An 18,040-nucleotide genomic window follows, 5' to 3' on the forward strand; every position below is an offset into this window, starting at 1 on the left:
AGATTACCTTGTCAATTTCTACATAGAAAAAAGTCTAGTGGGGTTTTGATAAGAACCATAATGAAACTGTAGATGAATTTTGTGCCATCTTAATAATGCTAGGTCTTTCAGCCCATGCACATGGAATATTTACTAATTTAGGGATTTTTTCAGTAGATCGTAATAATGTTAGAGCATAATAATGCTTTGTAATTTTCAATGTACACGTGTTATACATCTTTGTTACATTATTCCTAAGTATTTTACTCTTTTTGGTACTATTGTGAATGGAGTTGTCCTAATTTTATTTTACATTGTTTATTGTTAGTATATAGAAATATAATTCATTTTTGTGTTTTGATTTTATATCCTGTGACCTTACTGAACTTATTAGTATGTGTGTGTGCATGTGTGTGTGTTTGTGTGTGTCTATTAGGATTTTCTACATATGCTGAATTTTGTCAAAAACTTTTTCTGCATCTATTGTGATGAGTATGTGATTTTTATTATTTATTTTATTAATATGGAACATTGCACTCATTTATTTATTTTTAAATGTTAAATCAACTTTACATTTCTGGGATAAATTCCACTTGGTTTTATATGTTGCTAGATTCAGCTAATATTTTGTGAAGGATTTTCACATCCATGTTCATGAGGGGTATTGGGCTGTTGTTTTCTTTTATTATTATAATGTCTTTGGCTTTGATAATACTGGCCTTATAGAATAAGTTGGGAAATGTTCCCTTCTCTGTTTTTGAAAATATATGAAAATTATTTTGGTATTGTTTGTTCTTTAAATATTTGAAGGAATTCACCAGTGAAGCCATTTGGTCATGGAATTTTCATTGTGCAAAGATTTTCAATTACTGATTCAATTTGTTTGTTATCAGTCTGTTCAGATATTTTATTTCTTCTTGAATTAGCTTTGGTAATTTGAATCTTTATAGGAATTTTTCCATTTCATTCAAGGTTTCTCATTTTTTGGCGTAAGTACACCTGTCATATTTCCTTGTGAGCGTCTGTAGGGTTGATAGTGATGTAGCCTCTTTCATTCTTGATTTTGATGATTTGTATCTTCATTCTTTTTTCATGTTTAATCTATTGAAAGTTTGTCAATTTTCTCAATATTTTCATGAACTAACTTTTGTTTCACTGGTTTTATCTATAGTTGTTCTATTTCATTGACTTCTCTAATCTTTATTATTTCTCCTTTCTGCTTGTTTCATGGTTACTTTTTTCTAATTTCTTACAGTAGAAACTTAAGTTATTAATTTGAGACCTTTGTTCTTTTCTAATTTAGACACATAAAACTATAAACTTTCCTATATCCAGTGCTTTAGCTATAACCCATAAACTTTGATATATCGTGGTTTTGTTTCCATGTAGTTCAAAATACCTTCTGATTTCCCTTGTGATTTCTTTTTGACCAATGGGTTATTTGAAAGTATGTTGTTAATTTCCTGTTATTGGAGGATTTTCTAAATTTCTTTCTGTTGTAGATTCTTATTTAATTCTGTTATTAGAGAGTTTATTTGGTATGATATAAATCCATTTAAATTGATTGAGATGATTTTGTGAGCTAGCATATGAACTCTCCTGGAGAATGCTGAAAAGAATTTGTACTTTGTTGTCACTGGGTGAAGTTTTCTGGAAAGGCCAGTTAGGCCAAGTTGATTTGACAGTGTTATCTAAGTCTCCTATACCCTTGCTGACTTTTGTCTAGTTGTTCTATTAATTATTGAGAGTAGAATATTGAGGTCTCTGAGTATTTTGTTCTCTATTTTTTCTTTCAATTCTGTCATTCTTTGCTTCATGTATTCTGAGGCTGTTGTTAGATGCATATAAATGTATAATTGTTATGTATTTCTGAGGATTTGATCCTTTTATCATTATGAAATGTCCCTCTCTGTCTCTAATAATATTTCTTGGTTTAAAGTGTGTTTTGTTTGATAGTAATATAGTCACTCCAGCTCCTTAGTGTTATCATTTACATGGTGTATTTTTTTCATCCTTTTACTTTAACACATATGTGTCTTTGAATTTAGACTGTGGCTCTTGTGGCAGCATATAATTAGATTTTAAAAAATCCATTCTGACAATCTCTGCTCCTTACTGGAGTTTTTAATCTATTCACATTTAATAATATTACTGATATCATTGGATTTGTTTACCACTTTTGTTATTTTTCTGTATATCTCATATGTTTTGTTCATTTGTTCCTCCTTTACTGTTCTGCTTTGTGTTAAATAGATATTTTTAGTGAAGTGTTTTATTTCTGTGTTTCTTGACTGTATTTTAATTATTTTGCTAGGGATTGGTTTAGGAATTATAATACACATATTAACTTATTACAAACTATTTATATTTATACTAACTTAATACCAGTAAAACATAGAAACTTTGCTTCAACATAGCTCTATTTCTTCCCCTAGCATTTCACTTTATGTAAAGTTTAAGGAATTTTTAATGCTTTATTTTCGGCAGGACTGTGATATCATAACCTGGATTATTATTGAACTAGATGATGTCATAACCTCAATTTATGTGCAAATTCAAGAATTGCAAATGAACATCAGAGCTGTTAAGGGCAGTATGATGTGGTGTTATGTTTTCCAAAGTGGGGAGTCCATGAAGACAAACCATAGAAATGTAGGAAGAAATAGTATTGTATTCTATTTTTAAAAAACTGAATTTAGAGTTTAAATTTTTTCTATTGATTGAATGGTTCATAAAGAAGAATATTTATACAGTAGTATATGCATAGAACTTACAAATAAATAAATATATGTAGGTGGCGTATCCCCACAGTCTTTGGGTGGAGAGTACTTAGTCACAAAAGCTAAAAAAACACTGGCATAAAGAAAAGAACTAATTAGATGGTTGCTACTCCTAGTTCAGCTGTCAACTTGCTGCGTGAACATTTGCGAGTCACAAAGACACTCCAGGTCTTCTACATCTATAACATGAGGAGCCTGGCACAAATATCCCTGAGATATCTCCCCACTCTAGAATTCTGTAAGTGGTTTTTGTCTTGCTTTTCCTGTCACAGATAAATATGAAGTTGTAAAAGCAGAAGGTTATCTTTTTGTTGTTGTTGAGTACAGATCTTCCTTGACTTATTGTGTTGTTACCTCCCTATAAACCCATCGTAAATTGAAAATATTGTAAGTAGAAATTCATTTAGTACACCTAACTTACTGCATATCACAGTTTAGCCTAGCCTACCTTAACCATGCTCAGAAAACTTACATTAACCTATTGTTGGGAAAAATCATCTAACACAAAGTCTTTTTATAATAAAATGTTGTCTATCTCATGTAACTTATTGAATACTGTACCAAAAGTGAAAAATAGGATGGTCGGTCGTATGGGTACAGAACGTTGTAAGCATACTGGTTGTTCACCCTTAAGATTGTGTGGCGGATGAGGAGCTGCAGCTAGCTGCAGCTTCCCAGCAGCACCAGAGAATATCACACTGCATATCACTAGCCTGGGAAAACATCAAAATTCAAAATTCAAAGTACAGTTTCTACTGCCTGTGTATTGCTTTCACACCATCATAAAGTTGAGAAATTTTAAGTCAAACTATTGTAAATCAGGGACCATCTGTACTGGAATTGGATGGAAGTGTAAGCCTGTTTTAGAGTTCCTGGAATGTTGCCACAGACAGTTTTGTGTCCCTTGGCTACATCCCTTCTCCGTGGTGCTACTGATCATAGATGTGATGATGTCACACATACTATGATATTTCTTTAAATTCTGCTACTTTTAGGCATGTTAATGGAGGATATACCACAATTAGTAGCAGAGTACAAAAAGATGTACCTGGACATGGTTACAGATGCATGGGTACACATGTGCACACACAAATCAATCCTTAATTATTACTTAATTTCATTGTCTTGATAAATTGAAATTCAGAAAGTTTCAAGATTTAAACTGTGTACATAAGAAACATTAAATGTTAATTTTAATAGTTCAAAGACTCACACAGATCCATACTATTGTTTAGTGTCTTCTCAGAAACTGATTTAAAAGACAGAGGATTATTTTCAAAATTTAGATATAACTAACAGCCCAAGAGGTTAGCAAGACCTTCCTTAGCCCTTTGATTTAAGTTCAAAGACATTTAAGTTTTACATATTCTATTTAAATCCTCTAAAAATATTATTCAACTTTAAAATTGTTAGAGTAAGATTTTAGAGGTCAATGTTCACGGGCATAACAAAACAAACTATTGATGGGTTTTCTTCAAATAATTAGTTACACTGATGATTACCTAGTCAGTCCCTTCAAAGTTTGGGTTTCTGATTTAGTTTTGTTTGTCAGCTTCAATAAATGATTTAGCATTACTCAGTAGTCTGTTATAGTATTTGAACATCTAATCTTTCACATACTCTTTTTTATTAGGATTCAAAAGCTTGAAGAAACTTTAGAGAGCATAACAAAGACTTGTTTTTTTCTAAATATTTTGGATTTTCTAAATAATACTATATGATACATAACATCATAATTCTTTTTATGAAGTCTTTTGTCCCAAATGAAATAGAAAATAGAAAATGATGACAGTGCCATGAATCTTAGCCATGAAGTTCAACTATTAATTTACCTGTGAGAATGCAGTAATAACATTATGACACATTCTGTGTAATAAATACTTCATTTTAAAGATTTAACTTGAGAGGAAAATGATAGAAAAAAGGAGCAACAATACAACAAGAATGACAAATCATAGCTGTTTTGATATAAATACACTGAAAATATGAGCTCTTGAGAATATTACTGAAATGAATGAAAGTAAAAAGAAAGGAGCAAAAACAGAAAACAGGAGAAAAATTAGAAAATACAAATGTTCTATAAGTAGAAAAAACAGAAATTCTTAAACTCCTTAATTTTATTTTGAATGGAATTAAAGGGGTGCAAGAAAATAGCACTTTAAACTTAGACCTGTGAAAGCACAGCCTGTACTTTGTAACCTGCTGGGGGTATAGAGTGTAGTCATTTTCTTGTGCCTGGAACAGCCAGCCAGGAACAAATTTCACTAAGCCTCCCAACTGGTGACCAATCCACAACCTTGAATTCAAGGTTCTAAACTTTAATTTTAATGCTGATCATGAATAAGAGCTATTCACCCTGAGGGAAGAAGAGATTTGCCATTTCTATGCCACCACCCCAGTCCAGGGATTAAAGGCAGTAGCTCATCCTATACCCCCAGGCCCAGAGCCACTGTCCCTGTGCTTCCTAGAGACCCCACAGTTCTGTGCTTCTTATTTAGCAGAGAATAAGTTTACTTGCATAACTGTGTATCCATTTTGTACTATGCGTATGTTTGGCCTGCCCACTGCTTTTGATTTAGGTGATCTTGCTTTACTGAGTGCTTTTTAAAAATTGGGAAATGATCAAAGTTTGAGTGATTTGGCAGGTTTTTCTGTTTCAACTGGGCAGCTTGCTTTTCCCATGCCACACCACTCATGTGCTTCACTTTCTTTTCCGATTTTCTCTAGACCAGGGGCCTTTTTAATATTGACTTCTTATTTTAGAATCATTTCAAATCTACAGAAAAGTTACAAGGCTAGTAAAGAGTTTTCATTCAGCTTACCTATTGGGAACACCTTTAGGCCAGGGGCATTTAACCTGAGTCCATGGATTGGCTTCAGAGAGTCCATGAACTTCTGAAATGTATGACAAGTTATGTATGTTTGAGTGAAAATACATTTTATTTCATCAAGAACTATATAGACTTAAGATTGTACTTTTTGTTTCATTAATCCTTTTTCTCTAGGTGCAATCTCTGCTGCCATGTTTTCTGTGCCACTAAATACATTGTTTGGTTTATTAGAAGACAAACTACCTACCTCCCTGTGCACCTTTGCATCAGTGAGCACGGGTGGATTCTTTTGTGCAACAGAACTGACCAAAGCGTTCTTTATCACACCCCTGTGGTTGTCTCGAGTCACTCCAGAGACACTGTGTGTTCCTATCAACATATTATCTGGTGTTTGATGAGCTCGGTGTTCCTTCAAACAGAGGAGTCTGTCTACACTCCATAAAGGCCTCCAAGCCAAACCTAGGGGCCCTGCATCAGAAGCACCTGAGCTCCCTCTACAGAAAATTTTGCATTTTACCAATCCCGTAAAAGGATTTGGATGCAGTATGTATCCAAACCATCTATACAGCCTGCCTAAACATCAAACATCAACTTAACAGAAAAAGGTATTTGGAACTATTACAAGAGCACTGCTGTTTTCCTGTGAAACGTTAAGGGGCATAGAGCTATGACATTACTATAAACCCATTTTCCTCTTGAGTCTGCATCGAGTGCATTATTTGAGGGCTTTCTCACTCCGCTTTAGTTCTAGAGATGAAAGATGATTATAACATTAGAGAACTACGAGTCTATGAAACTTTCCCCAAGTTAAAACTTCCTTTTGTAAGCATTTTGCATATTTTAAGTGCATTTTTTTGGTCATTGCCTAATATTAGGGGTTTTGTTTCAGACTTACAGATTCCAGTGTGATGTTAGGAGATTATTCATCCAAGTTGAGTCTCCAAACAAAGAGAGCCAAGAAGAGCCTTCTATCTGGGGAGGAGAAGGAAAATCTGCCAAGTGACTATATGGTACCCATTTTCTCAGGACGGTGCGTATGCATTCTCTACCTGGCTTTGTTCATTAGAAAATGGAGAGTAAATGTTGTCAGGTAAAAGTAATACTTGCAGCTAACATTTATTGAGTACTTACTATGTACTTAGTTGAGAAAAGTCTGAGGAACCATGAAACCCTGTAGTGAGGGAGGTGTGTTTGCTGTAAAAATTTTGCCATCTATGATTAGCACACATAATGTAGGGGGGTCACGGGGAAGGCAGTATAGCACAGAGAAGACAAGCAGTGAGTGACTCTGTGGCATCTTACTACACTGATGGACAGTGACTGCAGTGGGGCATGGTGGGGGACTCGATAATAAGGGTGAATGTTGTAACCACAATGTTGCTCATGTGAAACCTTCTTAAGATTGTATATCAGTGATACCTTAATAAAAAATAAACAGTGAACTACAAAAAAGAAATGTTTGCCATCACACAGGATGGCTACAGGACAAAAGAGAATGAGGAGGAACTTAATTCTAGTTATGTAACCAGTTGAAATTAAAAGGAAAACATTGGATTCTCATTAGACACTATATATAGCCACTATAGGTAAAATAGAAAGAAATGTTCAAAATTATAAAATGATGGGTGAACTAAAAAAAAATCAGATGATTTATTTAGGTAGATGGAAATCATCTTGGTTGCCAGTGTAGTTTTAATTATTATTCATTAAGAAGAAAAAAACCCTTAGATAACACAGACTAAATGAAAGAATTGCATCATAATTTGAATGCCTGGCTTGTATTTGTTTAATGTGAAATAGTTGACTGTTTTGAGGTAAACTTCAAAATAATCACTAAATCACAAATCTGTTAATACCAAATTTCTGTGTTTATAATGAAAAAATATTTTAATTATAATATTCAAAGGAATCTTGAAAGGGAAGTTGTCTGGGACACCAAATTAAAGTTTAATGGGAAGTTTTTGAGCCTTCCCTGTTTATTTTCCTTTGAACAGAGAATCATTCACAGAACTACGGTGATACTCAAAACAAGGCCAGAAATCCTCTCAGGGCAGATGCTGTCAGGAAGTTCCCCAGGCAATAATGTGGTTGTCACTTTTGGGGGCCTATTTCTTTTCTCCTGTGTTTTCCTTCCCATTCTTCTCCAACAGTTGCTTTTGGAATTAGAGACTAATATCATAATTGCTCTGAACTCAGGAAGGTAAGAGGATACATAATATTCTAGTTTTAGCTTTTTCTTTGATATCTTTGATATCTCTGACTTTTTTAGAAGTAGATTTTCCATTGAAACATGGTGATATTGCTAAGTATATTTGCCCAGACTTAGCCTCTTCAGAGTTACTTTAATATATGCTCATATTCCTTACAAGAGATGGCTAAGCTAGAGAAGAAAAAGATTTCATTTTCTGCTTTTTTCCTACTCTGTTTTTTAAAAATCATATCAACTGAGCATTAACCAGCATGGCATGCCTCTCCATATGGGCATGAAATGAACCTTCTCACTTTCAGTGTCTTCTCTCTCCCCATCAAACTATTTTGTTTCCTCAAGGCCAGTCTCAAGAAATGATAATTTATTAAATTAACTGCAGTAAAAGAAAAGGTGAATAAAAATCCATCTTCTGGTTTCTATTGCTTGTTTTCCTTTATTTTTTATATGGAACCATCTCTTTTATTCTATTACTATGTTGAAATGGGTGTTGGCAGTTTTAACAGTCTAAGAAGAGGATGGGAAAGAAATGAACCTTTGTTGAGTACCTGTTGATTACTGGGAATCATACTAGGTGCTTTGTATAAACTGTCTTGCTAAATCCTCAGTACAGGCTTGGAGACATATTAGTATATCAGCTTTTGGACAAGGAAATCAAGGCTCAGTGACTTGCTGAAAATCACATGGCTGGTAGTGGAAGAGCTGAGAGTCTCCCTAGAATTGGCCAGTGCAACACACATGCATTCAGCAATCATAATGCATTTCTGGAAAACACCATTTCTTCCAGATGGCACTTGAAAGTTTTACTTCTTATACTCTGATAAGTTGAGTTAACTTTGTTATCACTGACATACACCTATATTTACTTTAAGAAGAATAAACCTGCTGTCCTGGGTCAAAAGTATTTTTTTAATTGTATTTGAATTCTCATGTGAAATAATTACATTTTTTTCTGAGGTTGAGCTTATTTGTAAATGGAAAAGGCAAGGAGACTGTGACTCCATTCTGTCTTTTAGAACCAAAACAACATGTCCACTGTTACAGGTACTGTGAGCTTAAGTTTATCTTAGAGTTGTTTCAACACACAGCAAGACTAGCATTGAATATAATCCATTATTATTTATATTTATCATCTTTCAAAGCTCATTTCATATCTCTGTATTGTATTTTAACCTCTATAGACAATTCCAGGCAGATTCTCATGATGATCTGCTTTATGTTCACTTATGAATTCATTCATTTCCAATCTCAGTTAAAAAAAAATAGAGATAATTATGTTAGGACACTAAGCTAAAAATCTCCATCTTCCTTTTTCTCCCTCTACATTATAGTATATATATTACTGACTTTCTCTGTGGAGACTAACTTATTAATATATGGAGACATAGAGATAAGGAAAAGGCAATTAAAATTTACCAAGTTTAGTAATTTAAAAAGTGGACTAATCTTGTCTAACAGATGTTTTAGTGATATTCCATGAGAAATTTCATTCTTGGGAAATATTAATCCTATTCCTCAGCAAACTACATAGATTCAGGTGCCAGGAACTTGTAAAGACAATGGCAATGTTTGCTTAAATTTCAAAGTAATTATTCTTACAAGACAAGCAAATGTACAATCCTACCTTAAGAGATCTAAGGAGATTCAATTTCAAGAGAATCTTCGATAGAGTCAATATATTCCCTCACTGAAACATCCAATAGGGTTGACAACAAAGGTACTGAAGGAGGTTAAAAGTGATCCAAATATTTTTAACAGCATTAATAAATCCCAACACAATTCCAGCAGTAACTACTGCATTAGGCACAGCACTTTGGATGGTACCACTCACCTGCTATCATCGTCAGTCACAAAAACAAGTCATGTTGATAAATAGCACCACTTCAATTTCTAGGTTGATCATTTCTTCTCACCAGGGCTCTGTGCAAGCACACATGAAGATTGTCATATTATATGACTCACACATAACCTTTACTATCTTAGAAAGAACCCCATTAGGCCAAAGAATCTCGTGTAAATTTAGAACTTACTCATGTATGCAATAGCTTTTGGCTATACATTATATCAGCTGAGTTATAGAATCCATATCACGCACACAGTAACAGGATCACAGCCATACAAACTATATATCTCATTCTACAATATCATCTTTTCTGGAAGGAAACTTGTAACTTAACCTTTTATTATAGACTCAACCATATTCAAACAAAACTGTATTCATACTAAGGAAACCATGGAAATAACCTCAGGCAAGTTATCTAATTGTGAGCCTTGGGTATATCTAAAATAGGCACTGTACTGTATATCTAAAATAGAAATTATACTGTTTTACCTCATAGGGTTGTTGTGAGGATAAATGAGATTATGCATGTAAAAAGCACTTGGCAAGTACCAGAGCAATAATAGGTATTATTGGTATCATCATTTTTTAAGGTGAAGGTCACTCCTGTGTGTGAAGAGTTAGCTCCTGATTTGCCAAGTTTTTCGGTCAGGTTTTCTTTGGTCATGGCACACAATGTCTGAAGTCTGGCTCTGAACATAGTAAAAATTAGGCAATCTTATTACTGCCATCCACAATGTATGTGTTTTGCTGCTATTATATTTTAGCCAAGTACATGTCAGTGGAATTACAGACACAGAAGAAGAAAGAATTAAAGAAGCTGCTGCTTATCTAGCCCAAAGGAATCTTCTTGCTAGTGAAGAAGGAATCACAGTGTCCAAACAGTCCACAGCGTCCAAACAATCCACAGTGTCCAAACAGTCCATGGCATCCAAACAGTCCACAGTCTCCAAACAGTCCACGGCATCCAAACAGTCCACAGCGTCCAAACAGTCCATGGCGTCCAAACAGTCCACGGTAACCAAACAGTCTGTGTCCACTCTTCATCAGGAGGAAGCTTTTGAGAAGAAATCAAGGAAAGTTGCAATTCGAGAAAAGGCTGAACACCTGTCACTGAGAAAAACTGTAAGAAAAGACAATTTAATAAAACTAGCAAAAGCAGAAATATATGTAATGTGTGTGTGTGTGTGTGTGTGTGTGTGTGTATAGCTTGATTCAAATGGAGAAATAAAACTAAAGACAAAAATTTTTTTTTAAAAAAGGGGGAAGACATCAAACTCTATGGGTCAAAGAAAGATAAACTTAATAGTTTTAAACTCCATGAAATTTTAGGTTCTACAGAAATTAAGGTTCTGAGAAACCTAAGAAATTCATCTTAGGAAAGTCAAATGCATTGCTCAAGCTCAACATGTTCATAAATGATCTATCTGTTTTTAAAGAGGCAAGTAGAATGCATTTGATCTAAATACAAAAGTAAGGCTCCAAATGGAAAAATGATAATTCTGGTTTCTACTTGCTCTGACTTCATAATATTTTGATGTTTTTTGCAGTTAGAAGAAACCGACGCCTATCATAGGAAGTTGAATGAAGATCATCTTCTCCATGCTCCTGAGTTTGTCATTAAACCCCGTTCCCACACTGTTTGGGAGAAAGAAAAAGTAACATTACACTGCTCTGTATCCGGCTGGCCAGAACCTCGTCTCACATGGTATGTTATCTTTTTGAAAACTACTCATAGAATGGATTACACAGTTAATTTTACCTCTAGTATTTTACATTCAACATTTTGAATACACAAGAGTCAATGAAAGCACCTACAAGTTTATATAAATTTTTTAAATAGTGAGAAAAGAATATTGGGAAGAATATTTTATAAATGAGAAGAAAGAACAATCTTGCACACATGATACATTATGATACTTTATAATCCTATTATACAAATGGATCTTTATAAAGTGTCAAAATGCAGTCAACATATTTACGTACAAAGAAAATATATGTCTCTGACTCTAGCTTTAAGGACGGACCTTAAAATTTAAATAAAAATTTATTCCCATTAGAATATAGGTATTATTTTGTGACCAGAAGCAATACTGCTTTTTACAGAATAATTAAAACCCAGAGGGCTCAATCTCTACTAACATGAGTTGAGGTTTCAGCATGCTTTCTAAAGCCAAACAAAAGAGGGAATTGGAAAGGAGGTATTGCTCAATCTCGAGTTTAAGAAATTTTCTTTCCATAAAAGAATAATCACCCCTTTTCTCATTCCATTATACATCATATTGCAGTTGTCCATGACTTTGTGATGTGTAAACTCAGAACTTTCCTGCTGTGTGCCGTGAATGCCGGCTACAGACAGCAGGATGAAAGTGACTGAGCCAACCTGAAAAGATGTTTGCCATTTATCCTCTGAAAGGGGTATTGTGCATGCTGTTTCCTAATCACGATCGTATAATGGTAAATGCACTCATATTGCAGTGTCGCAGCATAACCACCGTGTGGAAAGCATCACCCCAGGCAGCGCGCCTGCCTCCTCTCCTTTCTTTTCCATTGTCTGTAATGTCAGCGCTGATGGAGGTAGTTACCTGTCTAAGGTTATTCTTAAGGAGCAGGTGGTGAATCTTTTAGAAATCCACCTATGATATCAATCTGCTTGTGATGATACTGCACTTACTTATAATTTTTCTTGTATTTAAACTATTTTCAGTGTTTTTCAATTTGATAACCAAAGAAAGAAAACCGAAGCCAGCTATATTATCAAGGCACATAATTTATAGTAGAGGTGAAAAATGTAGGAAGATATTTCAATAGAAATTAAGTTTTAAAAAATCCATTTACTAGCTTTAAAGTGTAAGGATACTATGGTAACTTAGGATCAATCCATCTTTGCCCCACCATTCTCTGGGACTATGGAGTTACACGGCTTAACCTGCTAAAGGGACTTGGAAAACCAATTACTTAACACCTCAAAAAAATATCCAAACTCTCCTATAGAAATGCGTTAAAAATAACAAATTTTCAGCTCTAAGAAATACATTTTGATAAAAATTCCTCTTCTTTCATGAGTTAATATGTATTACAAGTGAATCATTGGAGTCCTTAATCAAGAAGATATATTTATTAGACTGTGTCCTTTATCTGTTTTCCTGCTTTTTAAAAGTTAAAGATAATTTTCAAAAGGATTCAAAGTAATTTCTAGGAGTTAAATATTAATTTATTAAGCATTTAGTTATTCTGTTAAATACACAGAAACTATGAAACAAACATGTCATGTACCATTGGTGGTATTAAGCCAGAGTGATATGGTTACACAATGGCAGAGCTCAAACTCTGTTGGAGACTAAACTTAGTTCTTATTTTGTTGGCTGGAAAAGGAGTGATTTAAAAACAAACAAAAAAGGTAAAAATTCTCCACAAAAGTATGAGATGACCAAATAGTTGACCCTTGGAATTCCAGTTAAATTGGAAAATAGAAATCCTGCCAGTTTTTAGCTATCCTCACTAATGGAGCTGAGAATAACTAGTATGATGGGCAGCCCCCGCCCCCCTGCCCCAAATCTTCACATCTGGCTTTGAAATATTTGTTTCCTTAACATGTGAATATTGTGTCCTAGGGGCTCATTTTGAACAAACTTGAAGGCAAGAGACAAAGTTTGTCTCAGGAATGAATGGGAGACTGTCCATATACTAGAACATTCTTCCAGTAGGGACAGATCACACCTTTTCATAGAAAGTTCTGTTGCTTTGAAAGTCAAGTGAAAAGTAATATGAAAACAAAAGAACGATGGACCACTTAAAAAGACAATTAGCCATACTTAGCAAGATTGCCCCTGGATAAAGCTGAAATTTGGACAGTCAGCTAGCAGATAACTGCAAACTGGCTATGGCAATAGACATGGTCAGATCCAGGTTTTGTAGGACATGAAGCTTATACAATTTGGAGGACACTCTTTGCAAAAGAATACAAAGTTAGTAGTATAAATTAGGCATTGAACCTTGCAGGGATCTGTGCTGTGAAAGACTATGAAACTTCAGCTTCATTGGCTTCAAGGGAGTTAACTCCTATGAGGGGTATGGTACCTTTTAAAGAATAATCATTAAATGAAGCTCTGACTTACTTTGCAATGCTGGCATGGAGTATGCAGTCTTCAGTAAGCAGCAGTCCGCTCAGTGAGCAGGGAACCCACACACAACACAAGCAAGAACCAAGGCTGGTGGTGATTGCTTTCCTGGCATTTAGCAATTTGTTACCCAACTTCAACTTCCTGAGCCTGACACAGAGTAAAGTGTGAAAGAAACAACTGGGAACAACCTTCCTCAGTAGAAGAAGGTAAAAGACAGGAGTAAGTGTGCTGATGCTCCATGCAGCCGTGCTGCCTCCACTGGCAGCAGCTAGGTCCTCAGCCACGTCTCTATAAGGCCTGTGTGCCTGGGGCCTGGCTCCTCACTTAGAGCCCTTTCCAGAGAGGGATTGGTTCCAAGTTTCCACTAGGCACCCTCAGGTCTTGAGTCGCCGAGGTCTGACATGATACGGACACACAGCAGCTGCTCTTCAGCCAACCCCATGTACTGACCACATCTATCTAAATGGCATCTATTGGTTCCCCGGAGAGCCCTGAACAGCAGGAGCACACGTCATTCAGCAGGGCCAGGAGTGGAGGCATGAGGAGCCTTCTCTAGTTCCTGTATTCCCTATTCCCAACTTGTGTGTGTGTGTGTTTTTAAACTGATTTTGTGTGCCACGTGGTCACATTAGAAAAGTCATGGATACTTACTGGAGAAAGGGATTAAGGCAAGAAGTTGGTAGTCCTAGAGAGCGAGGAAGGTGAAGTAACCCTGGGAGCTGCACAGCACCACTTGGACTCAAACTTTGTGGAGATGGGAACATTTTTGGCCAAAAGCCAAATCAAATGTCACTCACTTCTGTGATCAAGTAGCACATGCCACAGCCTTTGGTGTCCTGTTTCTCTTGTTATGCTAAAAGGAACTACTGAAAACACCTCAGCACATGAAAAAACTGAGCTACAGGCAGTGTCTGTCAAGTGAAATTGCCCAAACCAGTTTATTCATTACGTGCTGATCAACATGTTCTACCCTGTCATTCATCAAAACAAGACATTTTTGAAATTAGGAATAGCCAGGGGATTTCTTTCTACAGGCTGTCTCTGATCAAACAGCTGTGGCGGCTGGAGCCCAGCGGGGGATCGCTGTCTGAGGCCGCTCTGGCCAGCGGGAAATAGCAGCAATGGCTTCTGCAGGCGGGGTAGAAGGTTATGCAGCCTCACCCGCCACACAGCTGTGATTCTTGAGCCAGTCCAACCCTCACATGTCACATCTGAGAGAACTGAGACACAAAGAGCCTCAACTTGCTTATTCAAATGCACTTATTTTAATTATCCATATCATGAAGTACCAGTTTGCCAGAACTCTGTTCCTCCAGCCAAAAATTATGAAGCTATAGTTTATCTTTTGTGTTGCACAATAATTCCGTTCAATCAGGTTTAACAATATACCTAATATTTCCTATGACTCATACTTCCTTGAGGGTGGGAATAGATGGAAATACAGATTAGACACAATTCCCATCATCGAGGCACTGACAGCTTAGTAGAAGAGACACATATCCAACCATAATTTGATAAATGTTATGTCTTGAACTTGAACCAAGTAACACTGATGTGGAGGGAGGAAAACTCATGATCGTGTGAGAATTAAGGCAGGGTCTGTTGAAGAAACAGCATTTGATCTGAACTGTGAAGGATAAATTGGGAATTGCTAAGTGGAGAAGGAGAATGATACATTTTAAAAAGTATGGAAAATAAGTATGTGTTTAAGGGATGTACGGTGAGTATGTGTACACATATGGATGTGAGTGGGTGAGTTGGGAGAGGAAGGAATTAACTGAAGATTATTTCCTGTCTCTCACCCCCTTTTCACCACTCTCCCTGCCCCCAAACCTCCTTATAACCATTTCCAGAAGTCTGAAGAAATAAAATGCAGCTAAATAGAAAACAATTGGAAAATGGAAGCATCACATGTCAAGATCCACGGTGCCTTGGTTCAAATTCCAGCTCTGCTTTCTAGCTATGTGAGCTGGGGCAAGTGACTCAACCTCTCAGTTAAGAAAGCCTTGCATTCTTCATACGGCAACAAACGATGTTAACAATAGTAGTACCTCATGTGGTTGTTGCAAGGATTGAATTTGCTAATCTTTACATAAAGCACTTAGAACCTTGCCTGGCTCATAGTAAACGTTCTGAGTCACTTGTGGTTATTAGTGTTATTTATATTATCTGTGCATGTGAAGGGAGGTGTCTGAAAGGAAAACAAGTGAAATCCAGCTCCTCTTTTGGGCAGAAGATGACTTAAGCAGAAAGCCTGGTCAGGCATGGTAGCCACTGGCTATTGAGAACATGCGGATGCCGTGAAGACTCAAGGTGCTGCTGCCAGACTTGGGAGACAGTTCTGAGGAAGGGTCCCTTTGTGCAGCCCTATCCTCGGAGGGCTGGAAGGCTTTCCAAGGCTGGGACCGTCAGAAAACAGAACTCTTCCAGCTTTTGTTTGTTAGCAGTTTTCTTTCATGATTTTAAGTTCTTCCAGGCCAAGAGCCATGTTTGCTTATAACAGAATAAAACACTTAAATACAAGACATTGTTTTTAACAGCATGCAAAAATGTTAGCAGGAAGAATGTTTTGCTTTCATCGTACACAGCCAGCAAACAATAAAACCCCCAACACAAAGCCTGCCTCTCTGTCATGTCAACAATGGTCAAGTTTTTCTCTTTACTTTTTTACCTCTTTTATGGAAGTATAATACATGCAGAAAAGTGCATATTATATGTAAACATAGAGCTTTGGTGAATTTTTGTGGACTGCACACACCCGTGGAACCCACCCCCAAATCAAGAAGCCAAGCATTATTAACACCCAAAATGCCTCCTCCGTGTCCCCTCCATTCTGCCAGGGAAATCATCTGAATTTCAGCAGCATTAATTGGTCTTTTCTGGTTTTATACTTTTGTACAGTCATTACACTATGTACTCTTTCATGTCTGGCTCTTTTCTCTCCACTTTATATATTCCAGACTCAGCCACATTGCTTGTCAACTTCTTAAATGTAGTTTTTATGATGGAGGGGAGGAAAGCATGTTCATCAATAAGTTTTATTGTATAGTATATTTTATTTAACCTACTGTAGATTTGCATTTATTCAGCAGACGTTTCTGCTAACCTCAGTGCTGTGTTAACAGGTGCTCCTTCAAGAACAAGAAGTGTGTGTGTGTGTGTGTATGTGTGTTTGTACAAGTGTGTGCTTTTAATCACAAAGCTATTTACACTTCAACTTATTTCCATTGTCTCATAGGTATAAAAACCAGGTTCCAATAAACGTCCATGCAAACCCTGGAAAGTATGTTATTGAAAGTCGATATGGAATGCACACTTTGGAAATTCATGCGTAAGAGGACATCGGGGTCCATGTGTGTTGCCCAGCAGTCGCTCAGGGAGGCATCTCACGGCTCTTATTACCACATGCCCTCCCTCTTCTTCCCAGTGCCGTAGGATCACTGTGGGGCAGTCACACACTTTGCCTCTGGTGCATGCCTGAGTGAGATGCGGGACTCCATCATATAGCCTGTGTTACCTCCCAAAGTGCTCTTGGGTTTGAACTGAGTCATAGTTGAAAAAGTTAATTTGTGTCTTTTTATATATTTGAGAATTTTTCTTAGACATTAGTAAGAAAATGTTACATGAATAGGCATTTATATTCAATTATCCTTTCAGAGTTTCAAGTCAGCAGCACCATCATACTCTTTTGCCTTTAATCAGGGAAATCCCTGGAGATTGGGGTAGGAGGCATTGAAAGTAAGTTGGACTAGCAGAAATTGTTCTTTCTTTCAGCTCACCAGGAACTGTGGGAAACTATGTGCCCACCTTATCAACCTGTAGATGGAGGCAGGGCTGGACATTGGGATGTTTTTAAGACAAAATCCAAAGCAAAATTCGAAAGCAGAACCCACATCAAAATCTCAGAAGTTTTATCTCAAAAGTTCTATCATGTCTCCAAATACAGTTTTGCAGTGAAAAAGTCTCCAAATATGGTTTTGAAATGAAAAAGTTAAACAAGCTCCCACCATTTTCAGTTCACACAAAAGCACGACATGCTGAGATGTCAAAGTGAAATGTACATTGTTCTGATCTCAAGAGCTATATCGTCTTCTCCTCAGATCACAGCAGTTGACACAGGTGGCACTGGGCTTCAAACAGAACCTGGGACCTGGGGACATTCACCAAGCACTGACCCTTATCTAAAGCCACATCCCTTCTGTCATTTGGGGTTCTACTGAGGCAGCAGTGAGCTGTGTGGTTGCTTTATAATTAAATAGTTATGAGAAGGGCAACTGTAT

At 36.4% G+C, this 18,040-nt stretch overlaps 1 protein-coding gene across 1 annotated transcript in view; it reads left to right on the forward strand.

Annotated features, from left to right (window-relative positions):
• The window catches only part of MYOM1 (myomesin 1), a 127,753-nt gene that overhangs the window by 24,296 nt on the left and 85,417 nt on the right, over positions 1-18,040 (forward strand). The window contains exons 3-6 of the mRNA XM_036905851.2: positions 6,480-6,620; positions 10,404-10,761; positions 11,187-11,344; positions 16,999-17,091. Of these exons, the coding sequence (XP_036761746.2) occupies positions 6,480-6,620; positions 10,404-10,761; positions 11,187-11,344; positions 16,999-17,091 (750 nt within the window). The remainder of the gene's footprint in view (positions 1-6,479; positions 6,621-10,403; positions 10,762-11,186; positions 11,345-16,998; positions 17,092-18,040) is intronic.

This window comes from Manis pentadactyla, chromosome 6 (assembly GCF_030020395.1).
Source record: "Manis pentadactyla isolate mManPen7 chromosome 6, mManPen7.hap1, whole genome shotgun sequence".
NCBI classification, from domain to species: domain Eukaryota; kingdom Metazoa; phylum Chordata; class Mammalia; order Pholidota; family Manidae; genus Manis; species Manis pentadactyla.